Below are 18360 nucleotides of genomic sequence, written 5' to 3'. Positions count from 1 at the left end.
CTAATAATGCGTGCACCGGGCTTTTAAAATTCACTTTTAAGTATTTATCTGAATAACTCAGGATAACAAACTTAACCGGTGATATTCAAAGAATATTGCCAGTAAAGCTGTTTAAAAAAAAAAAAAGAAGCTTACAACAGGCAGCCTGATCTAGCAGCATCCGCCTCCCCCCCCCCCACCCCCCAAAGATCCCCTGAATGCCTCCCCTCAACAGCAAAATAAGCTGCAGCCTCTAGGCTCAATAAGCTTTCTGACTCTAACCTGCCCCCCCCCCCCCCCCCAAATTTACAAAATAAATATTCTTACAGTTGCCACTTTCTAAATTAACCCCTCCACCTCAACATCAGGCTTCCAGTGCATCCTGCGTTGCTCTGACAGCCATGCTGGTTGCGTAAATCAGAGAATCTAACAGTAGTAGAGAGATAGTGGATGCCCTGCAAGGGGCTCTGTTCAAACAAATGGTAATAGAACCCACGAGGGAGGGAGCTATACTTGATTTAGTGCTCACTAATGGAGATAATGTCTCTAATGTATGGTTTCATATCACAAATAGGATACGGAGAAGTCGCACGAAGACCTGAGTTTTGCAGTTCAAAAACATGGACTTTGTTGAAATGGGGGAAGTACCTGGAGGAAGAACTAGAAGACTGGGAGAACAAGAGAGATGTGGAACAACAGTGGGCCAAACTAAAAGGAGCAATTACCAAGGCAACTAATCTATATGTTAGAAAAGTAAAGAAAAGCAAGAGAAAAATGAAACCTATCTGGTTCTCAAAGGAGGTGGCTGATCAAATAAAAACTAAAAGAACAGTGTTTAAGAAATAAAAGGATCCCAGAGGATCGCAAGGAAGAATATCTGGTGGAACTGAGGGAGATGAAGAAAGTAATCAAGACAGCAAAAAGTCAAGCGGAAGAAAGGATTGCCAAAGAGGTGAAGTGAGGTGACACAACATTTTTCAGATGCATCAGAGAAAGGAGAAATGTCCAAAGTGGTATAGCAAAACTGAGAGGTGAAAAGATCAATGTGTGGAGAGAGACGAAGAAATGGCAGAAATATTAAATGAATACTTCAATTCGGTGTTCACTAAAGAGGACCCTGGAGAAGGACCGTCGCTAGTTAACAAGAAACTGAATGGGAGTGGAGTAGATGAAGCTCCGTTTACAGAAGAGAATGTATGGGAAGAGCTGGAGAAACTGAAAGTGGACAAAGCCATGGGGCTTGATGAGGTTCATCCCAGGATACTGAGAGAGCTCAGAGATGTGCTGGTGGGTCCAATGTGTGATCTGTTCAATATATCCCTAGAAACGGGAGTGGTGCTGAGTGATTGGAGAAGAGCAGTGGTGGTCCCGCTTCAGAAGAGTGGGAGCAGAGAGGAGGCTGGAAACTACAGGCCAGCTAGCCTCACCTCGGTGGTGGGAAAAGTAATGGAGTCGCTGCTGAAGGAAACAATAGTAAACTATCTACAGGCAGAAGAATTGCTGGACCAGAGGCAGCATGGATTCACCAGGGGAATGTCCTGTCAGACAAATCTGATTTACTTTTTTAATTGGGTAACTAGGAAATTGGATCGAGGAAGAGCGCTCGATGTCATCTACTTGGATTTCAGCAAAGCTTTTCATACGGTCCCGCACAGGAGGCTTGTGAGTAAAATGAGAAGCTTAGGAGTGAGTGCCGAGGTGGTGACCTGGATTGCAAACTGGTTGATGGACAGAAGACAATGTGTGATGGTAAATGGAACTTACTCTGAAGAAAGAGCGGTGTTAAGCGGAGTGCCGCAAGGATCAGTGTTGGAACCTGTCCTGTTCAATATCTTTGTGAGCAACATCGCAGACAGAATAGAAGGTAAGGTTTGTCTTTTTACGGATGATACTAAGATCTGCAACAGAGTGGACATGTCGGAAGGAGTGGAGAGAATAAGGTGGGATTTAAAGAAGCTGGATGTTGTGACCATCGCTGCTCGACATCCTCACTCCACCCTCTTTACCTCTGTGGCGACTCTCTCCGGGTCTGATGGACGGCTGGCTGCTGCGGCATCTCCATGCCATCTCTCTCCGATGTCCCCGGACGGCTCGATGTTGCAGATCCGCCATGTTGCCTGAAGACCTAGGGCGCGCGCATGCACGCGTGCCCTCTGATTGAAGTACCAGCAAGTGCGCAAACCTCAGGGGCGTCCCCCTGAGATGACGTCATCCGCTTCCAATATTTAAAGAACTAATTCACTATCTAACTGAGTTAGCAAGGGGAAGGGGTTTGCTTCGGCTACACCTCCCAAGCTACTCTGCCTCCTCGGACTTACTAGAGGTACCCGCTCCTCGGGGGCCTCGCTCGTTTTCTTTACTTTCAGATTACAGATAGGAACCGGTCCTCGAGGGCCCATGTTCCTGGACACTCTGAAGATTCTCTACTGCTTGGAAGCTATCGCTGCTACAAACAATTGTGAGTTTCCATCGCTCTCTCAGAGCTTTCCCTGGAACCAGGTACTCGCTCCTCAAGGGCCTAAACCTTTCCAGCACCTGAGCTTCCTTGAGACCTTATGTGAGTTTTGTCATCTAGTTCTGTTCAAGAACTCTGCCTACTCATTTTCTACAATTTCTCAACAGCTCAGCCATCCTGGATCACTGTTCCAGTACCTGAACAGTGTCAGACAAATCTGACACTGTTCAGGACTACAGCCCTGCCGGGCATATCAGCTCACTACTGCCACCTCTGGTGGTTTCAAAAACCTGTTTAATAAAAGAACTAATGTGTGTCTGTCTCCATACTCAAGCCAAGCCAGTGGTCCCTCCTGGCCCAGGGATCCACCTAGAACTATATCAGATTGCTGACTCCTCCTTCTTTAGGAGCCTATAAGAACAGATTGCAACTCAGCAGTCTAACTAACAGGAGATTCATTACAGATTGCTAACTCCCAGCTCTAACACAGAGCTTTCCTAACAGATTGCTAACACTGGAAGAGTGGTCGAAGATATGGCAGCTGAAATTCAATGCCAAGAAGTGCAGAATCATGCACATGGGGTATGGAAATCCGAAGGAACTGTATTTGATGGGGGATGAAGGGCTGATGTGCACGGAGCAGGAGAGAGACCTTGGGGTGATAGTGTCTAACGATCTGAAGTCGGCGAAACAATGTGACAAGGCGATAGCTAAAGCCAGAAGAATGCTGGGCTGCATAGAGAGAGGAATATCTAGTAAGAGAAAGGAAGTGATGATCCCCTTGTTCAGGGCCTTGGTGAGGCCTCACCTAGAGTACTGTGTTCAGTTCTGGAGACCATATCTCCAAAGGGACAAAGACAGGATGGAGGCGGTCCAGAAAAGGGCGACCAAAAAGGTGGATGGTAGAGATGTGAATCGTGTCCTCGATCGTCTTAACGATCGATTTCGGCTGGGAGGGGGAGGGAATCGTATTGTTGCCGTTTGGGTGTGTAAAGTATCGTGAAAATCATTAAAATCGTGAGCCGGCACACTAAAACCCCCTAAAACCCTCCCCCGACCCTTTAAATTAAATCCCCCACCCTCCCGAACCCCCCCCCAAAATGCCTTAAATTACCTGGGGGTCCAGCGGCACACTAAAACACGGCACACTTTAAATTTAAAGGGTCGGGGTGGGTTTTAGTGTGCCGTGTTTTAGTGTGCCGTGTTTTAGTGTGCCACTGGACCCCCAGGTAATTTAAGGCATTTGGGGGGGGGTTCGGGAGGGTGGGGGATTTAATTTAAAGGGTCGGGGGAGGGTTTTAGGGGGTTTTAGTGTGCCGGTTTTCCTGCCCTCCCCCTTCCCCCTATTTACGATTTTTTGACGATAAATCGGGGGAATTGGTATTGTATCGTGGCCCTAACGATTTTTGACGATTTAAAATATATCGGACGATATTTTAAATCGTCAAAAAACGATTCACATCGCTAGTGGATGGTCTTCATAGAATGACTCATGAGGAGAGATTGAAGAACCTAAATATGTATACCCTGGAGGAGAGGAGGAGCAGGCATCTTCATCCAGGCCTTCACTTAACCAACAGTTCCAGCAATTCCTCACTAATTCAGACACTGACTCCTAGCTAAACTCTATGACAAGTGTAGCCTATACACTTACGCCTCTTCTCATCATATTATTGTATCATCTAATTATCTAATTTGTTCAGTTATGCCTTCTATCGCTCCGGCTATTCTAGCCATCCAGGTTAATACCCCCTGTTATATGTAACTTTCATTTCTTGTTATATGATTGACTTTGTTATTCCCCTCATGTTATTTGTAAACCGATCTGATATGAATTTCTTTCATGAAGGTCGGTATATAAAAATGTTAAATAAATAAATAAATAAATGATTTGATTCAGACTTTCAAATGCTTGAAAGGTTTTAATGATCCATGGCCAACAACAAACCTTTTTCCGTTTGTAAAAAATCATTAAAACTAGGGGTCATGATTTGAAACTCCTGGGAGGAAGACTCAGAACCAACGTCAGGAAGTATTTCTTCACGGAGAGGGTGGTGGATGCCTGGAATGCCCTTCCGGAGGAAGTGGTGAAGACTAAAACTGTGAAGGATTTCAAAGGGGCATGGGATAAACAGTTGTAGATCCATAAAGGCTAGAAGATGAGAATGAAAAGAAGAGCAATGGGGGTGGCTTGCTGGAATGGAGGCCACTATCTAGTAATTACTACCCTTACTCAAAAAGCCCTCACACGGTTAATGCAACTCCAACATTGCTCTCTGCTTCAACGGCAAGGGGAAATGTGGAAAAGAGGATTTGCATTCAGACAACAACCAACAAGGACTGAACTTCACAGTCTGGGTAAACAAACATCGGGGTAACTTAGTTGTTGCGGTGGTTACTACCCGTAACCATTAAGCCTTATGCTCACCTTTGATGCAACTCCAACATTACTCTCTGCATCAATGGCAGGGGGTGGCAGGAAATTTGAATCAGTTACCAACAAGGGCCCTATCCTTGGTGGTCAGTGAAACAGATAAGTATGGGAAAATAAGTGGAGCTTGCTGGGCGGACTGGATGGGCTGATTAGTCTTTTTCTGCCGTCATTTCTATTTTTCTATGTTTGTTTCTATGTAAGGTAGCAGCATCATGGTCAGGGTATTGCACTGGATAGGGCGGCTACATAAATATAGTGTTGGCATTTGTGCTGCAAGGCTTGTGGACTCACAGATACTTGGTACCCATGGGACTGCCATCTTGTTTTCACAAGGAAACCCTTCACAGAGTTTTCCTTTGAAAATTAGGGCTGCTGCACACCACAAAATGTCCGGGTATTTTGCACCAGCATTGAAGCAGGTGCAAAGTATGCACCAGATAGCATTTATTTATTTATTTATTTACAAATCTTTATATACCGACTTTCCTCAAAAAGAAATCAAGACGGTTAACAGAGTAAAACGTCAATACAGATCTATACGATCATAGAGACGCACATTTTTGTCAATTAACATCAATAATAAAATACATCATACATTTATAATCTCTATAAAAGACATTTCTAAGTCTATTTAATACACATATAGTACATCTTAAAACATAAAATATTACAAAAAATCTAAAAATAGATTAATTTAACTTAAAAAACAATAACACTAAAATTCTATATAATCAATAAGAGAATCTAAGATGTTAAATAACTCAACTTGACTCTAAAAGAGCCTGTTCAAATAGCCAAGTCTTTATCAATTTCTTAAATTTCTGGATACAAGTTTCCGTTCTAATATCAACAGGAAGGGAATTCCAAATTTTAGGACCAGCCAAAGACAAAGTCCTATCTCTAACTGAATTCAAATGTGCCGCTTTTGGAGAAGGAACTGTAAGCAATGCTTTCCCCAGAGATCTTAAATTTCAAAATTCAAAAACGCAATCACCTTGCTTTCTTTTCCTCCCCTGACCTAACCCTACCTATTTTTCTGCATACTTCTACCTGAAGAAAGGGGAGGGGGTGTAATAATGAAACCAAGTTTTTATGCTAGTAAAAGCACATATATTAGAAAAAAAACATTTAATTATTGCTTCCACAATGTCTGTTAAGTATGTGCAAGGGGAATGGTTTAATTTTTTTTTTTTTTGGGATGCATTTTGTTTCATATTTTTCTTGGTTTGCTTTCTTTGCCAAACCAAAATAAACATAGTAATATAGTGTCACTGGCCAGATTGCAACGTTACCCCATCACTCATCAAAAAAAGTTAATAATGCATTGATTATCAAAAAGGGGCATGTTTATGGAAATGTGTATGTTATGGCACAAAGGGGAGAGAGGGATAGAAAGAGAGAGAACCCCTCTCTACAAGGCCCTCATAGTAAGTATTTATATCTCTATAGGGGGGCCTCCTAATAGGTTGAGGAGGTGAGGTGTTAGTGGTGGTTTAGGGGCCAATTTCACATGTAGAGTGAGATGTTCGAACAGCACAGTACACCTTGGTGAAGATTTGACAAAGATGAATCTTTGTGAGACTTTCCTCACTCCAAATAATGTCAAATCTTCACCAAGATGTACTGTGCTGTTGTACGTCTCACTCTCCATGTGAAACTGGCTCCTAACCCTATACTACCACTAACACCTCACCTCAATCTATTAGGCGGCCCTCCTATAGATATAAGTAGGTGCACACAGTGAGGCCCTCACCAGAGGCTCTGTCTGTTTCCCTCTCTCTCTCTCCACTCCACTCCACTCCACTCCACTCCACTCCACTCCACTCCACTCTCCCTCCTCAAGCCCAGAAATGGCCAAAATGCAATTCCAAAAATTTACCATAAATTGCATTATGGCCATTTCACACAGCTTAATGCCAGGGAAAAAGGCATAGTTATTTCCGGCATTAAAACCTTACAATAGCATGCATTATGCTATCACACAGCACAATATTGCCCCTAATTTAATTAAAAACCACCAGAACTCCTCCCCCAATCCCACCCCCCTCAAAATTTTGCATTCACCCTGGGGCGGATTTTCAGAGCCCTGCTCGCCTAAATCCTCCCAAAACCGGGCGGATTTAGGCGAGTAGGGCCCTGCGCGCCGGGAAGCCTATTTTACATAGGCCTACTGGCACGCGCAGAGCCCCGGGACTCGCGTAAGTCCCGGGGTTCTCCGAGGGGGGCGTGTCGGGGGCGGGCCCGGTCGTCGTGGCGTTTCGGGGGCGTGTCGGCAGCGTTTTGGGGGCGGGTACGGGGGCATGGCTACGGCCCGGGGCGGTCCGGGGGCGTGGCCGTGCCCTCCGTACCCGCCCCCAGGTCGTGGCCCGGCGCGCAAGAGGCCCGCTGGTGCGCGGGGATTTACGCCTCCCAGAGGGAGGCGTAAATCCCCCGACAAAGGTAAGGGGGGGGGGGTTTAGACAGGGCCGGGCGGGTGGGTTAGGTAGGGGAAGGGAGGGGAAGGTGAGGGGAGGGCAAAGGAAAGTTCCCTCCGAGGCCGCTCCGATTTCGGAGCGGCCTTGGAGGGAATGGGGGTAGGCTGCGCGGCTCGGCGCGCGCCGGCTATACAAAATCCATAGCCTTGCGCGCGCCGATCCAGGTTTTTAGCAGATACGCGCGGCTCCGCGCTTATCTACTAAAATTCAGCGTACTTTTGTTTGCGCCTGGAGCGCAAACAAAAGTAGGCTATTCGCGCTCCTTTTAAAATCCGCCCCTTTATGCGTTGCTATACTTTTTGCATGTGTTATGGCGTTAACGTGTGCATTAACGCCATAATGCATTTTAATGAATGGTCCAGTTAGTTGGATAAACTTATCCAGTTAACTTTGGATATTCAGTAGTGCAGCTGTACTATTGAATATAGCAGCTTATTAGGCCGCCGGAGCGCACTGTTAACCCGCGATTGGACGCGCGTTTTCGACGCGCTAGCTTTACCCCTTATTCAGTAAGGGGTAATAGCGTGTCGAAAACGCGAGTCCAACCCCCCCGATCCTAATAGCGCCCGCAACATGCAAATGCATGTTGATGGCCCTATTAGGTATTCCTGCGTGATTCAGAAAGCAAAATGTGCAGCCACGCTGCACATTTTACTTTCAGAAATTAGCGCCTACCCAAAGGTAGGCGTTAATTTCTCCGGGCACCAGGAAAGTGCACAGAAAAGCAGTAAAAACTGCTTTTCTGTGCACCCTCCAACTTAATATCATGGCGATATTAAGTCGGAGGTCCCAAAAGTTAAAAAAAAAAAAAAAAGTTTTGAAATCGGCCCACGGCTCGCGGGTTAAAAACCGGACGCTCAATTTTGCTGGTGTCCGGTTTCCGAACCTGTGGCTGTCAGCGGGTTTGAGAACCGACGCCGGCAAAATTGAGTGTCGGCTGTCAAACCCGCTGACAACCGCCGCTCCTGTCCAAAAAGAGGCACTGCTTTTCGACATGACCAGAGTTAGCCGGATAACTTATCTGGCTAATTTAATTCCGCCCCACAATGCTCATACTTAATCTGGCTACATTTTATCAGGATAATGATTTATCCAGCTAAATTTAGCTGGATAAGTAGGGGAGATATTGAAAAGACTTTTATGAGTTATCCAGCTAAAGTTTTAGCCAGCTAATTTGTGAGTTATCCATCTAAATGCCATTGAATTTTGATTCCTAAATTTTTTTAAAAACTTGTTTAAAAGCCAAATTGCTTTATTGCCATAAACAACGAATCTGTCTGCCCCTGCCCCTATTCTTGAATCACAGCTGGTGTGACAGGAGTGACTGGGCTCACTCCTTCTCCTTTCTCTCTTGGAAACACTCAATGGCGTAAATAGGAGCCCTGGGGAGAGGGGCAGGGTATGGTGCAGGGCGGACACTGGGAGCTGCGTGTGCCAATAAATAGTGCATGCTAACACATAACTTGTACAATTTACTGAAAAATCAAAATCATTTTCAGCTTGTTTCATTCAGAACAAACCGAAAATTGACTCATTTGTCATGTTTTACCCATTCGAATAAAATAAATGCAGATCCCTGTCTGGTTGAATGTTACAATCTATGATTTTATATGCGCACTGTTTAAGTTCACAAGATAAGAAACTAATATCATCTAAAGGAACAAATAACTTTCAAAAGAAAAAAGCTCAAATCCATTGTACAAAATAATGTTTAACCAATGTATTGCAGATCAAAAATACTTTGTTTTACTTCCTGAATGAATAAAAACAGATCTAATTGGGTTTTTTTCCTATTGTTTTGTTTGCAGTTGATGGCTGTATTGACTGGTCAGTGGATCTCAAGAAGTACATGGCGTTGACACATGAACCAGTGCGAATGAAATGTGCTCTTTTCTATAGCTATATCAAGACTAATTATAGCATGGCCCAAAGCATAGGTCTTAGGCTAATGTGGTACAAAAACAAAGGCGATTTGGAAGAGCCCATTATATTTTCTGAAGTTATGATGAGCAAAGATGAAGATTCAATATGGTTTCATTCAGCTGCTGTGGAAGACAGTGGATACTACACCTGCGTATTAAGGTACTGCATTTACAACCAAGAGTTCTTGTAGTCATACTTCTAGGATTATGCTCATTCTGAGATGTAAACGTTTTTCTTTAAGATATTCTCTTATATTTTCATGATTCCTACAAACTTGAATGCATTGCCACCATATGATGATTTTGCAATGAATGGTAAAACCTAAAAGGGCTATGCAGAAATAATGGAGCACTACTTTCTGGAATGTATGTGCACTCATCCTTGTGTATATATATATGTCACTGTTCCACCTGCTATGCTGCCTCCCCACCAGCAGAGGTCATCAATGAGCTTCCCTCATAGACGCTCTAGTCTCCTTCTTGCTGATCCTATGAGGCAGTGTCTCCAGCCCTACTTAACCCAGCCTGTCCATTCCCTCTTTGCCTCTTCATCAAGTCACCTCAGCTCCTTGACCTGGCCATCCTTGCCGTGCTTTCCTGTTTTGCCCTATGGCCTATCTTGGCCTCCTGCTTTACCTTATGGCTTATCTTGGCCTCCTGCTTTACCTTATGGCTTACCTTGGCCTCCTGCCTTATTCTGTGGCATTCCAGGCCTCCTTGCCTTGTTCTGTGGTCTCTTGGGCTTTCCTACTTTACTCGGTGGCCTCTTGGGCTTTCCTGCTTTCCTCAGTGGCTTCCTGGGCCTCACTGTCCTGCCTTGCAGCCTTTGGGATTTCTAGGCTTGCCTAGCCAGCCTTGTGCCCTGTTTGAGCATTCTTGTTTATAGTTGCCTGTTGTAGTCCTATCCTTGTCCAGTCCTTGTTTTGTCCTATCCAGTGCTGTCCAGCCCTTGTCCTGCTCTACCCAGTCCAGTTCAGTCCCTTGTCTGTTTTTCAGGCCTTGTCCTCTAGTCCCAGCCCTTGATTCCAATCCATGACTTCAGCCTTGCCTGAATACATTTCTGGCTGCCCTAGGTCTTACCTTTTACCTAGATCCAGCTCCCAACCCATACCATGTTCCAGCTTCCTACCTAAACCATGTTCCAGCTCCCAGCTTGTGCCATGACCCAGATTCCAGCCTGCGCCAGGTTTCAGCTCCCAGTCTGTAATGAGGTATAGCTCCAGCCATGCTTCTAGACTCAGCTTATCTGGTTTCAGCTAAGTTCTGCTGGCCACCAGAACCCAAGGGCTCAACCTGCGGTGGAGGGTGATGAGGTGGCTGGTATAGGCAAAAGATCCAATGTAGCTCTGGTCCTGCTTCTGCTGGGGGAAAGCTCAGCCTGCCTGACCTGTGAGAATACATGAATCCTGTAACAAATACCCCAGTTAGGATTCTTTTGGATCCACTGATAGGTCCTAAAAATGTGTTATGGATAGGACACCAAATGTAAAAATTAATGGAGGGAGATACATGGGGGCATGCACATAAAGGAACCTCATAAACCGATGTTGTTCCTTTGAAAAGTAGGTTAAAAATATCTTTAAGTAATCTTGTTTTTTATGTTCAAACTGTTGTCTGAATTATTTAAATTGAGTAATAGTGGTGCTTTTGTAAACTATTATTCTGATTTATTACTTTTCTGAAGATCTATTTTTTTAAACTCCTTCCATTTAGCCAATCCAACCAGAAGGGATTCAGTTATATTAGGACTCCAGTAACATACATAACATCATAACCTTATGTAGGGTAAGAAACCTGATTTAAGAGAATGACATACATACATTCATAACTTTTATTTACAAAAATAATAAAATATGAGATCCATATTTAGTAGGCTGGTGAGCTGCAAAGTTATCCTATGAACCCAAATATTTAGCAAATAAATTAGGAAAGTTATCAGGGTAAATTTAGCCTTGCCTATAAATATATTGCATGTAATTTTGTATCCTGCCTAGAACTGTAGTTACAGTGGGTTATACATTTTTTTAAATTAAAAAAATATAAATATATAACTATTCTGTAATCTGGGTAAGTTAACTGTCTAAATTCAACATATAGCCAGCTAAGCAAAAAAAGAAAAAAAAATGCCTTGCCAGCAGGACTGGTCCCCTACTCCACCACCTGTAAAAATAATTTAAAAAATATTGGAGCATAATCCCAGTCACACCTCAACCTCCTTCCCCCAAAATAAACATAAGCTACAGTCCATAGTGGTCTGAGGCCCCCAACCCCCACCACCACCATTACCACCACCACATAAAAATCACAGGTCTGGCGCCAGGCCTATTCATACCCTTGGAGGTAAGTGGTGGGGGGGGGGGGGGGGGGGGAGAGAGAGGAGGGGGGACCAGCATGCAAGTTGTCTTACATTGCTGATACACAATCATTGCTCATTGGATGATACTACACTACTGTATTTTATTCATGATTTCGGAGTGTTTGAGCCCCTGAGACAGCAGCTTTTGAGCTGCGAAACTCGGCCTGAGTCTAACTTTAGACTTGTCCTGAACCCAAACAGTCCTACCTGACTAAACTTAACCAAGTAACACAAATAGTCAGTGATACCCAATTTGGTTGAAGCTCCATCACCAGAACTTCCCACTCTGCCTCCCTTTTTATCCAGATAAGTACGAGCCAGATAATGACTTATCTGACTAAATCTTATCCAGACAATGGGTCAAGATATTTAATCCCCAGATTTATTTGGCTTTTCCAAAATGAGCTCTACAAATGCTTTTGATTTTTAAAGAAGGACGCGCCGATGTTATAACTTCCACGTGCCGGCACGCACATGTTATAAAATCGTTGGGTCGCGCGCATATGCGTGCTGGATTTTGTAATCCGCGCATGTATGTGCATGCGGAGCGCGCAATGGGGGGTAGAAATCTGCAAATTTCGCGCAGCAACACATCCCGGCCATTGGAGCAGTAGCAACTTACGTGCGTCGGCAATCCCTTCCCCGGCACAGCAGCAAATGGCCTCTGTATCAACCGCCTCCATCCCCGTCCCTCCTCTCCCCCCTCCCCACCCCATTATCTGGGCACGGTACTTCGGCATGTAAAGAGGGTTACGCACGTGGCCGGGCCCTTTGAAGATGTGCACAGGGCGCACAAGATCAGGCCACACGCGTAACCCCCGTTTTTTACGCGCGCAGGGGAATTAAAATTCGGCTGTAATGTTGTCAGAACAAATGGTGCCACACAATAGTGAAGATTCAAATTGTATTGAAATCAGAGAGAACTTGTTCCTTTCAATTTTTGCATTCATCCTTACTTCAGACACTGCAATGTAACGTAGACCAACCCTTTAAACTGTAGAGGGACTGGGATACAACCCTAGAGGTTGATTGCACTAGAAACTTTAAATTGGATTTTTCTTATTGGCTGTTTTTTGATTGCTGGACATCAGGACAAAGATGTGTGGTAGAGAAATGAACTGTACCTCTTGAATTAAGCCAGGTTGACCACTAGGGATCATTTTTTCTTTTCATGGTTATTTGAGGCATTCTGGAAGAGGTCGAAAATTAGCCAAAAATGAGTGGAACTGAAAAATAGCATGGAATTTCTCTTGCAAGTTCTCGGAAATGATTGTAGACTACCTCAGCCGTCTCTTCTCCAAGCTGAAAAGTCCTAACCTCTTTAGTCTTTTCTCATAGGGGAGCTGTTCCATCCCCTTTAACATTTTGGTTGCCCTTCTCTGTACCTTCTCTATCACAACCATATCTTTTTTGAGATGCGACCAGAATTGTACACAGCTGACGATTTTAAAGTATTATCCACTATGATGCCTAGATCTTTTTCCTGGGTGGTAGCTCCTAATATGGAGTTCTTTTTCCCTTTATGCAACACCTTGCACTTGTCCACATTAAATTTCATCTGCCATTTGGATGCCCAATCTTCCAGTTTTGCAACGTCCTCCTGTAATGTATCACAGTCCGCTTGTGATTTAACTACTCTGAATAATTTTGTATCATCCGTAAATTTGATAACCTCACTCGTCATATTCCTTTCCAGATCATTTATTTATATATTGAAAAGCACTGGTCCAAGTACAGATCCCTGAGGCACTCCACTGTTTACTCTTTTCCACTGAGAAAATTGACCATTTAATCTTACTCTCTGTGTCCTGTCTTTTAACCATTAGAATTCAGTCGCGCTTAAACTATAATTAGGATTTTAAACTTTACCCAATACTGTATTTATTGGCAGCCAATGAAAGGCACTCACAACATTTAGCACCAGTCATTACCCGGGCTGCCACATTCTGCACTACCTACAAGGCTCTAATCATTTTGGCAGGTAGACCAAGGTAGACAGCATTGCAGTGGTCCATCCCTGATATACCTACAGACTGCAATGCAGTTTGAAAGTCATACTGATTCAAAAAAGGCTTCTGTCAGCACATCATTTGCAACTTATAAAATGCATTTTGTGCAACCACATTAACCTAAGGGCAAAATGAAAGTGCAGAATCAAAAAATGCTCCCAAGTTCCTAACTTGTTTTGAGATTGGAACAGACTGCTTGCCAAGTTGACAGACTGATGGAACCATCTGTCATAGTTGCTCTGGAAAAGTATCATCACCTCAATTTTACCAGCATTCAATGCTAATTTATTGTCCTCCATCCTCTCCTGGATTATTGCAACATATCTGGAGACCTCTAATTATGTCTCTGATAATGTGATTGCAATCAGAAACAATGAATTGAATTTCATCCACGTGTAGACTGCATGCTACACTGAGCCCAGCATGTACTTTTCGGATAGAAGAAAGATAGATGTTGAATAGTGTTGCTGATAGGGCAGAGCCCTGAGGGATGCCTGTTATCAGGAGGGGCCATGCTGATGTTTCAGGCCCAATTCTTACCTGCTGGGCTCAGCCATCTAATGAGAACTATCTTAAAATTGTATTTGTGATACCCATCACTAGCATGTGAACCAGCAAGATGTTATGACTGATGGCGTCAAACACAGCTGAGATCTCCAAAAGCCCTAAAGCATTCTTTGTGCCCATGTCAAAGCCATGCATGGCCACATCCAGGATGGATAAGAAGAGAATCTCTGTACTATGCTCCAGACGAAATCCAAATTGGTATTGGTCCAGCAGATTATGTCCATCAACATACTCCTGCAATTCTTTGAGAATCACCCCTTTAACTAATTTTGCCAAATGTAGTGAAGGCACCTGATGGTAACTACCAGGATTCATTCCATCCATAATTGATTTTTTAAGAAGAGGATGCACAGACACTTGCTTCTGTTACCCCATTCTTGGGTGCAGACCATAAAATACTTTTACTACTGTTTCTTCAGAACTGGAAGCTCAAACACAGTCTCTTACTTCCAGGGCCTGGATTCTCTGTTGGATGGTGGGGAAGGTTTCCTGGTCAGTGCTCAGAGTGCTAGGGAATGATCCTTTTGTCCCTGGGAGTGGGATACTTTTCCTCACTGTGCGTGCTGTGTGTACCCAATATATATACACTTGAGCCACTGGATTAGTGTCCAAAATCAAAGTAGTTACTGATGAAATATGGCAGAAAACTTAATGCTCAGCACCACAGAATATCTCTCTTGTTACAGTTCTTCCCCTCTATCTGTTCAAATGTCTCGGTTACCAGACCACAGGGAATATCCACCCTCCAGGACTTGGCTAAGCGGGCCAACCAGGTGGGCAGGGTATCCTTTAGTTGGGCAGGAAAATCCCTTCCAAAAACTGGTAAAAACAAAAGGTAAAGTCACTGTCTCTGCACAGAGAATTCCATAACCTCTCTCTCTCCCCAGGGTGAAGACTCCTGATGGGAGTCCTCAATGGTCTCAAATTTTCTTTGCTCACAGCTGGTAGATCTTCAGTGCTCTCTTATCCTTAGATGAATCCCTGATGGGAGGTGCCCACTCTGGAATGGCAGCTCCAGTTGTTCCTTCTGATGGGCGGGAAGAGGGGCAGCCAAACTCTTCCTCCCAGATTGTCTCAAAACAATTAATTCTGTCCCAGAACTGAGGTAGAACACCAGAAGGTCCTAGAACCAAGTCACCACCACCTTCCTCTATCCTCATGGAGGGTGTAGAGGGGCGGGGCTTCCCTAACCTGGGCAGCCCCAGACACAGGGTTTCACCAGGCTTCCTACAAATTAAGACTTTCAGAAACCCACATTATTCTGAGATAAAAAACCAACCCACCAGGAAATGGATAAGCAGGGAAGATCCCTGACCTAACTCACAAGCACCCGGCAGGGTTTGCTGGAGTCCTAAGAGTAGGCCCAAAATTCCAAATTAGGAACAAATCCAACACCCCTCCTATATCTCCAAAATTAACTCACACTGCCCCAGAGCTATCAGGAGAAGCTGCTCATAAAATCTCCTAATGGTGGATGGTCACGCCAGCACCCTCAAAAGAGAGCGGTTGCATTGGAATGGTAACCTCCCCATTCACTATTCTTTACTAGAGATGTGAATTGGAACCGGAATCGGTTCAGATTCTGGTTCCGATTCACATGTGGGTTTTTTTCCATCGGGCCCGATCGCGTTTTGTTTATCAGCTGCGCCCCAGCCGATAAACAAAAAACCCACCTCGACCCTTTAAAAGTAACCCCAGCCACCCTCCCCCCAAAACCTTTTTACAGGTACCTGGTGGTCCAGTGGGGGTCCCGGGAGCAATCTCCCGTGATCTCCCACTCCCGGGCCGTCGGCTGCCACTAATCAAAATGGCGCCGATAGCCTTTGCCCTTACTATGTCACAGGGGCTACCGGTGCCATTGGTCAACCCCTGTCACATGGTAGGAGCACAAGATGGCGCTGGCCATCCAGTGCTCCTACCATGTGACAGGATCCAGCCAATGGCACGGATACCCTGTCACATGGTAAGGGCAAAGGGCCATCGGCGCCATTTTGAGTAGTGGCAGCCGAAGGCCCGGGAGCCGGAGGACGGCCTGGAGCGGGAGATCGTGGGAGATCGCTCCCGGGACCCCCACTGGACCACCAGGTACCTGTAAAAAGGTTTTGGGGGGGGGTCGGGAGGGTGGGGGAAGCTAAGGGGTTACTTTTAAAGGGTTGGGGTGGGTTTAGGAGTTATTTTTGTGTGCTGTTTTTCCCGCCCTCCCCCAAAATGATAAGGGAACCCCCATGATCAATATCATGGGGTTTTCCTATCATTTTAGGGGAGCCCCCGATTTCTGATGATTTTGAAAATATCGACGATATTTTCAATCGTCTGAAGCCCGATTCACATCCCTATTCTTTACTGCATTAACTGAGAAATAGACATACTCAGGGCTTACTGGTATCAGATCCAGAGGGTCCATTACACTTCAGTTGCTTCCGTAGGCAACTATCTGATAGGGGCCTATTAACCGTCCTAGAGATTATCTAAGCAATGTCCTTGCATAACACCATCAGCACTGCAGTAGGTCAAGGGTTCAGCGGGCAAGATGAGTCATTCAATAGTGAAATAACCTGACAAATCTCACAACCCCTCAATCTAATATGATTATTCTGTAAAATTGTGGTCCTGTCATGTCGTGAAAAACTGGCACAAATTCCTGCAAACTTAGATTGGGAAAAGGCTGGAAACTCTTCACAAGAAATAGGTGGTGCCTTCCACAGGGCCCATTACATGGTCTCATGAAATACGTAACTCTCACAAATAATTCCCATGGGCGCTTTACAGCTGCTTGAATTTTTCATGAAAATGAAGCTTTTGTAGCATTAATAACAACGTACCTATAACATTCCAGCTGTGTCCTGTAGCACATAGTTAAGCTCTGGATAAGTTCCTAAACTCCATAAACTGCTATGACGGTAATTAAAAAGCAATAGTAGCTTGTGATCTATCTAATGTTTGGGTACTTGCCAGGTACTTGTGACTTGGATTGGCCACTGTTGGAAACAGGATACTGGGCTTGATGGACACCTGGTCTGACCCAGTATGGCAATTTCTTTTGTTCTTATGTTCTAAGTCACACTCTAGTCATGACCTGTACCAACACCGGCGCTGTAAACCTTTGCCTTCCTTTACCTCCCATGCTGCTCTAAATAGGGCATGACGTGCACGTGGCAATTTCGCATAGTCTTTAAAATAAACTAAACGATGCATGGAAGTGCCGACTCTGCCCCCAACCCCATCCCAGAACGCATCTGCCCGGTGCACATAAAAATATTGAAGCTGAGATACGGGCAGAGGACCCTTGATTGATTTTCAAAAGTAGATTTATGCACATAAACTGGGTTCCACACAAGGAACTCCTATATAACAGAGCAAATGTGTATGTAAGAAGCTAAAGTGTATTTGATTCTTCACTTGTCTGGGTTACATACCTGGGCATCACGAAGAAAATCCGAAAGCACTTCCGTTTTTTCATGACGTGTGGGCAGACTCCGATGACATATGAAGTTGGAGCGTGCTCAGTAGCTTCCCTAGGCTCTATTTCCAGATGCACACAATATCTTGCAGGGTCGCTGGAAGTCTTGGTCTAGACAGTGACCTTAAAATTTCCCCACTACTAATCTGAAAAGCACTGCCTTGAAGGCAGCAAGTCTGGACTCATAAATACAGGAAAAGAAAGGAGAAAGAGAGGGGGTTGGAATGAGAGAGTGAAAAAGAAAAAAAGATGAATGGAGAAGGAAGGAAATGTGCAACTGGGAAAGGCAATTTTCAATGTCCTTTACATGGGTAAATAGTGATTCGTTTCTGTAAATTGGCTCCATGCAACTCAAGGTACACTTGTAACTTTTATCTTCATTTAGAGGAGGCGTTCCCAGCAGTGTATATTAGGTCTGGAGAGGAAAATAAAGCCCATGATTCACATTTACAAATTTATGCACGTTATTTACTATGGAAAAAGTATTTGAACAAAAAAGCAGGTGCGAATGCGTGCAAGTAGTTTGTACCCATGGCAGGTTTCAAAGTAAAAGTAGGTGTGCATTTTCCTTTTGAAAATGGATGCAAAGTCTGTGGATGAAAAGTAGCTCCAGACTTCATCTCAGTGCAGTTTGAAAATTATCCACTTAATCTTTTTGTAACCTAATCAAGGGATCATCTCTAGCCAATTTCTTTATTGTGTTT

At 44.4% G+C, this 18360-nt stretch overlaps 1 protein-coding gene and 1 long non-coding RNA gene across 3 annotated transcripts in view; one reads left to right on the top strand and one right to left on the bottom strand.

The window, feature by feature from the left end:
- The window catches only part of LOC115094483, a 75501-nt gene that overhangs the window by 46408 nt on the left and 10733 nt on the right, over positions 1-18360 (bottom strand). Inside the window, exon 2 of one of the 2 annotated variants that reach the window (XR_003857566.1) lies at positions 17613-18071. The exons of the other annotated variant lie outside the window; for it this stretch is intronic. This is a non-coding gene — a long non-coding RNA (uncharacterized LOC115094483). The remainder of the gene's footprint in view (positions 1-17612; positions 18072-18360) is intronic. 2 annotated transcript variants of the gene reach the window in all.
- Positions 9153-18360, top strand: part of IL1RAPL2 (interleukin 1 receptor accessory protein like 2) — an 842791-nt gene continuing 833583 nt past the window's right edge. Inside the window, exon 1 of the mRNA XM_029607582.1 lies at positions 9153-9424. Within this exon, the coding sequence (XP_029463442.1) occupies positions 9192-9424 (233 nt within the window). The 5' untranslated portion in view covers positions 9153-9191. The remainder of the gene's footprint in view (positions 9425-18360) is intronic.

This window comes from Rhinatrema bivittatum, chromosome 6, assembly GCF_901001135.1.
Source record: "Rhinatrema bivittatum chromosome 6, aRhiBiv1.1, whole genome shotgun sequence".
NCBI lineage: Eukaryota > Metazoa > Chordata > Amphibia > Gymnophiona > Rhinatrematidae > Rhinatrema > Rhinatrema bivittatum.
This window is presented reverse-complemented; position numbering and strand designations above follow the sequence as displayed.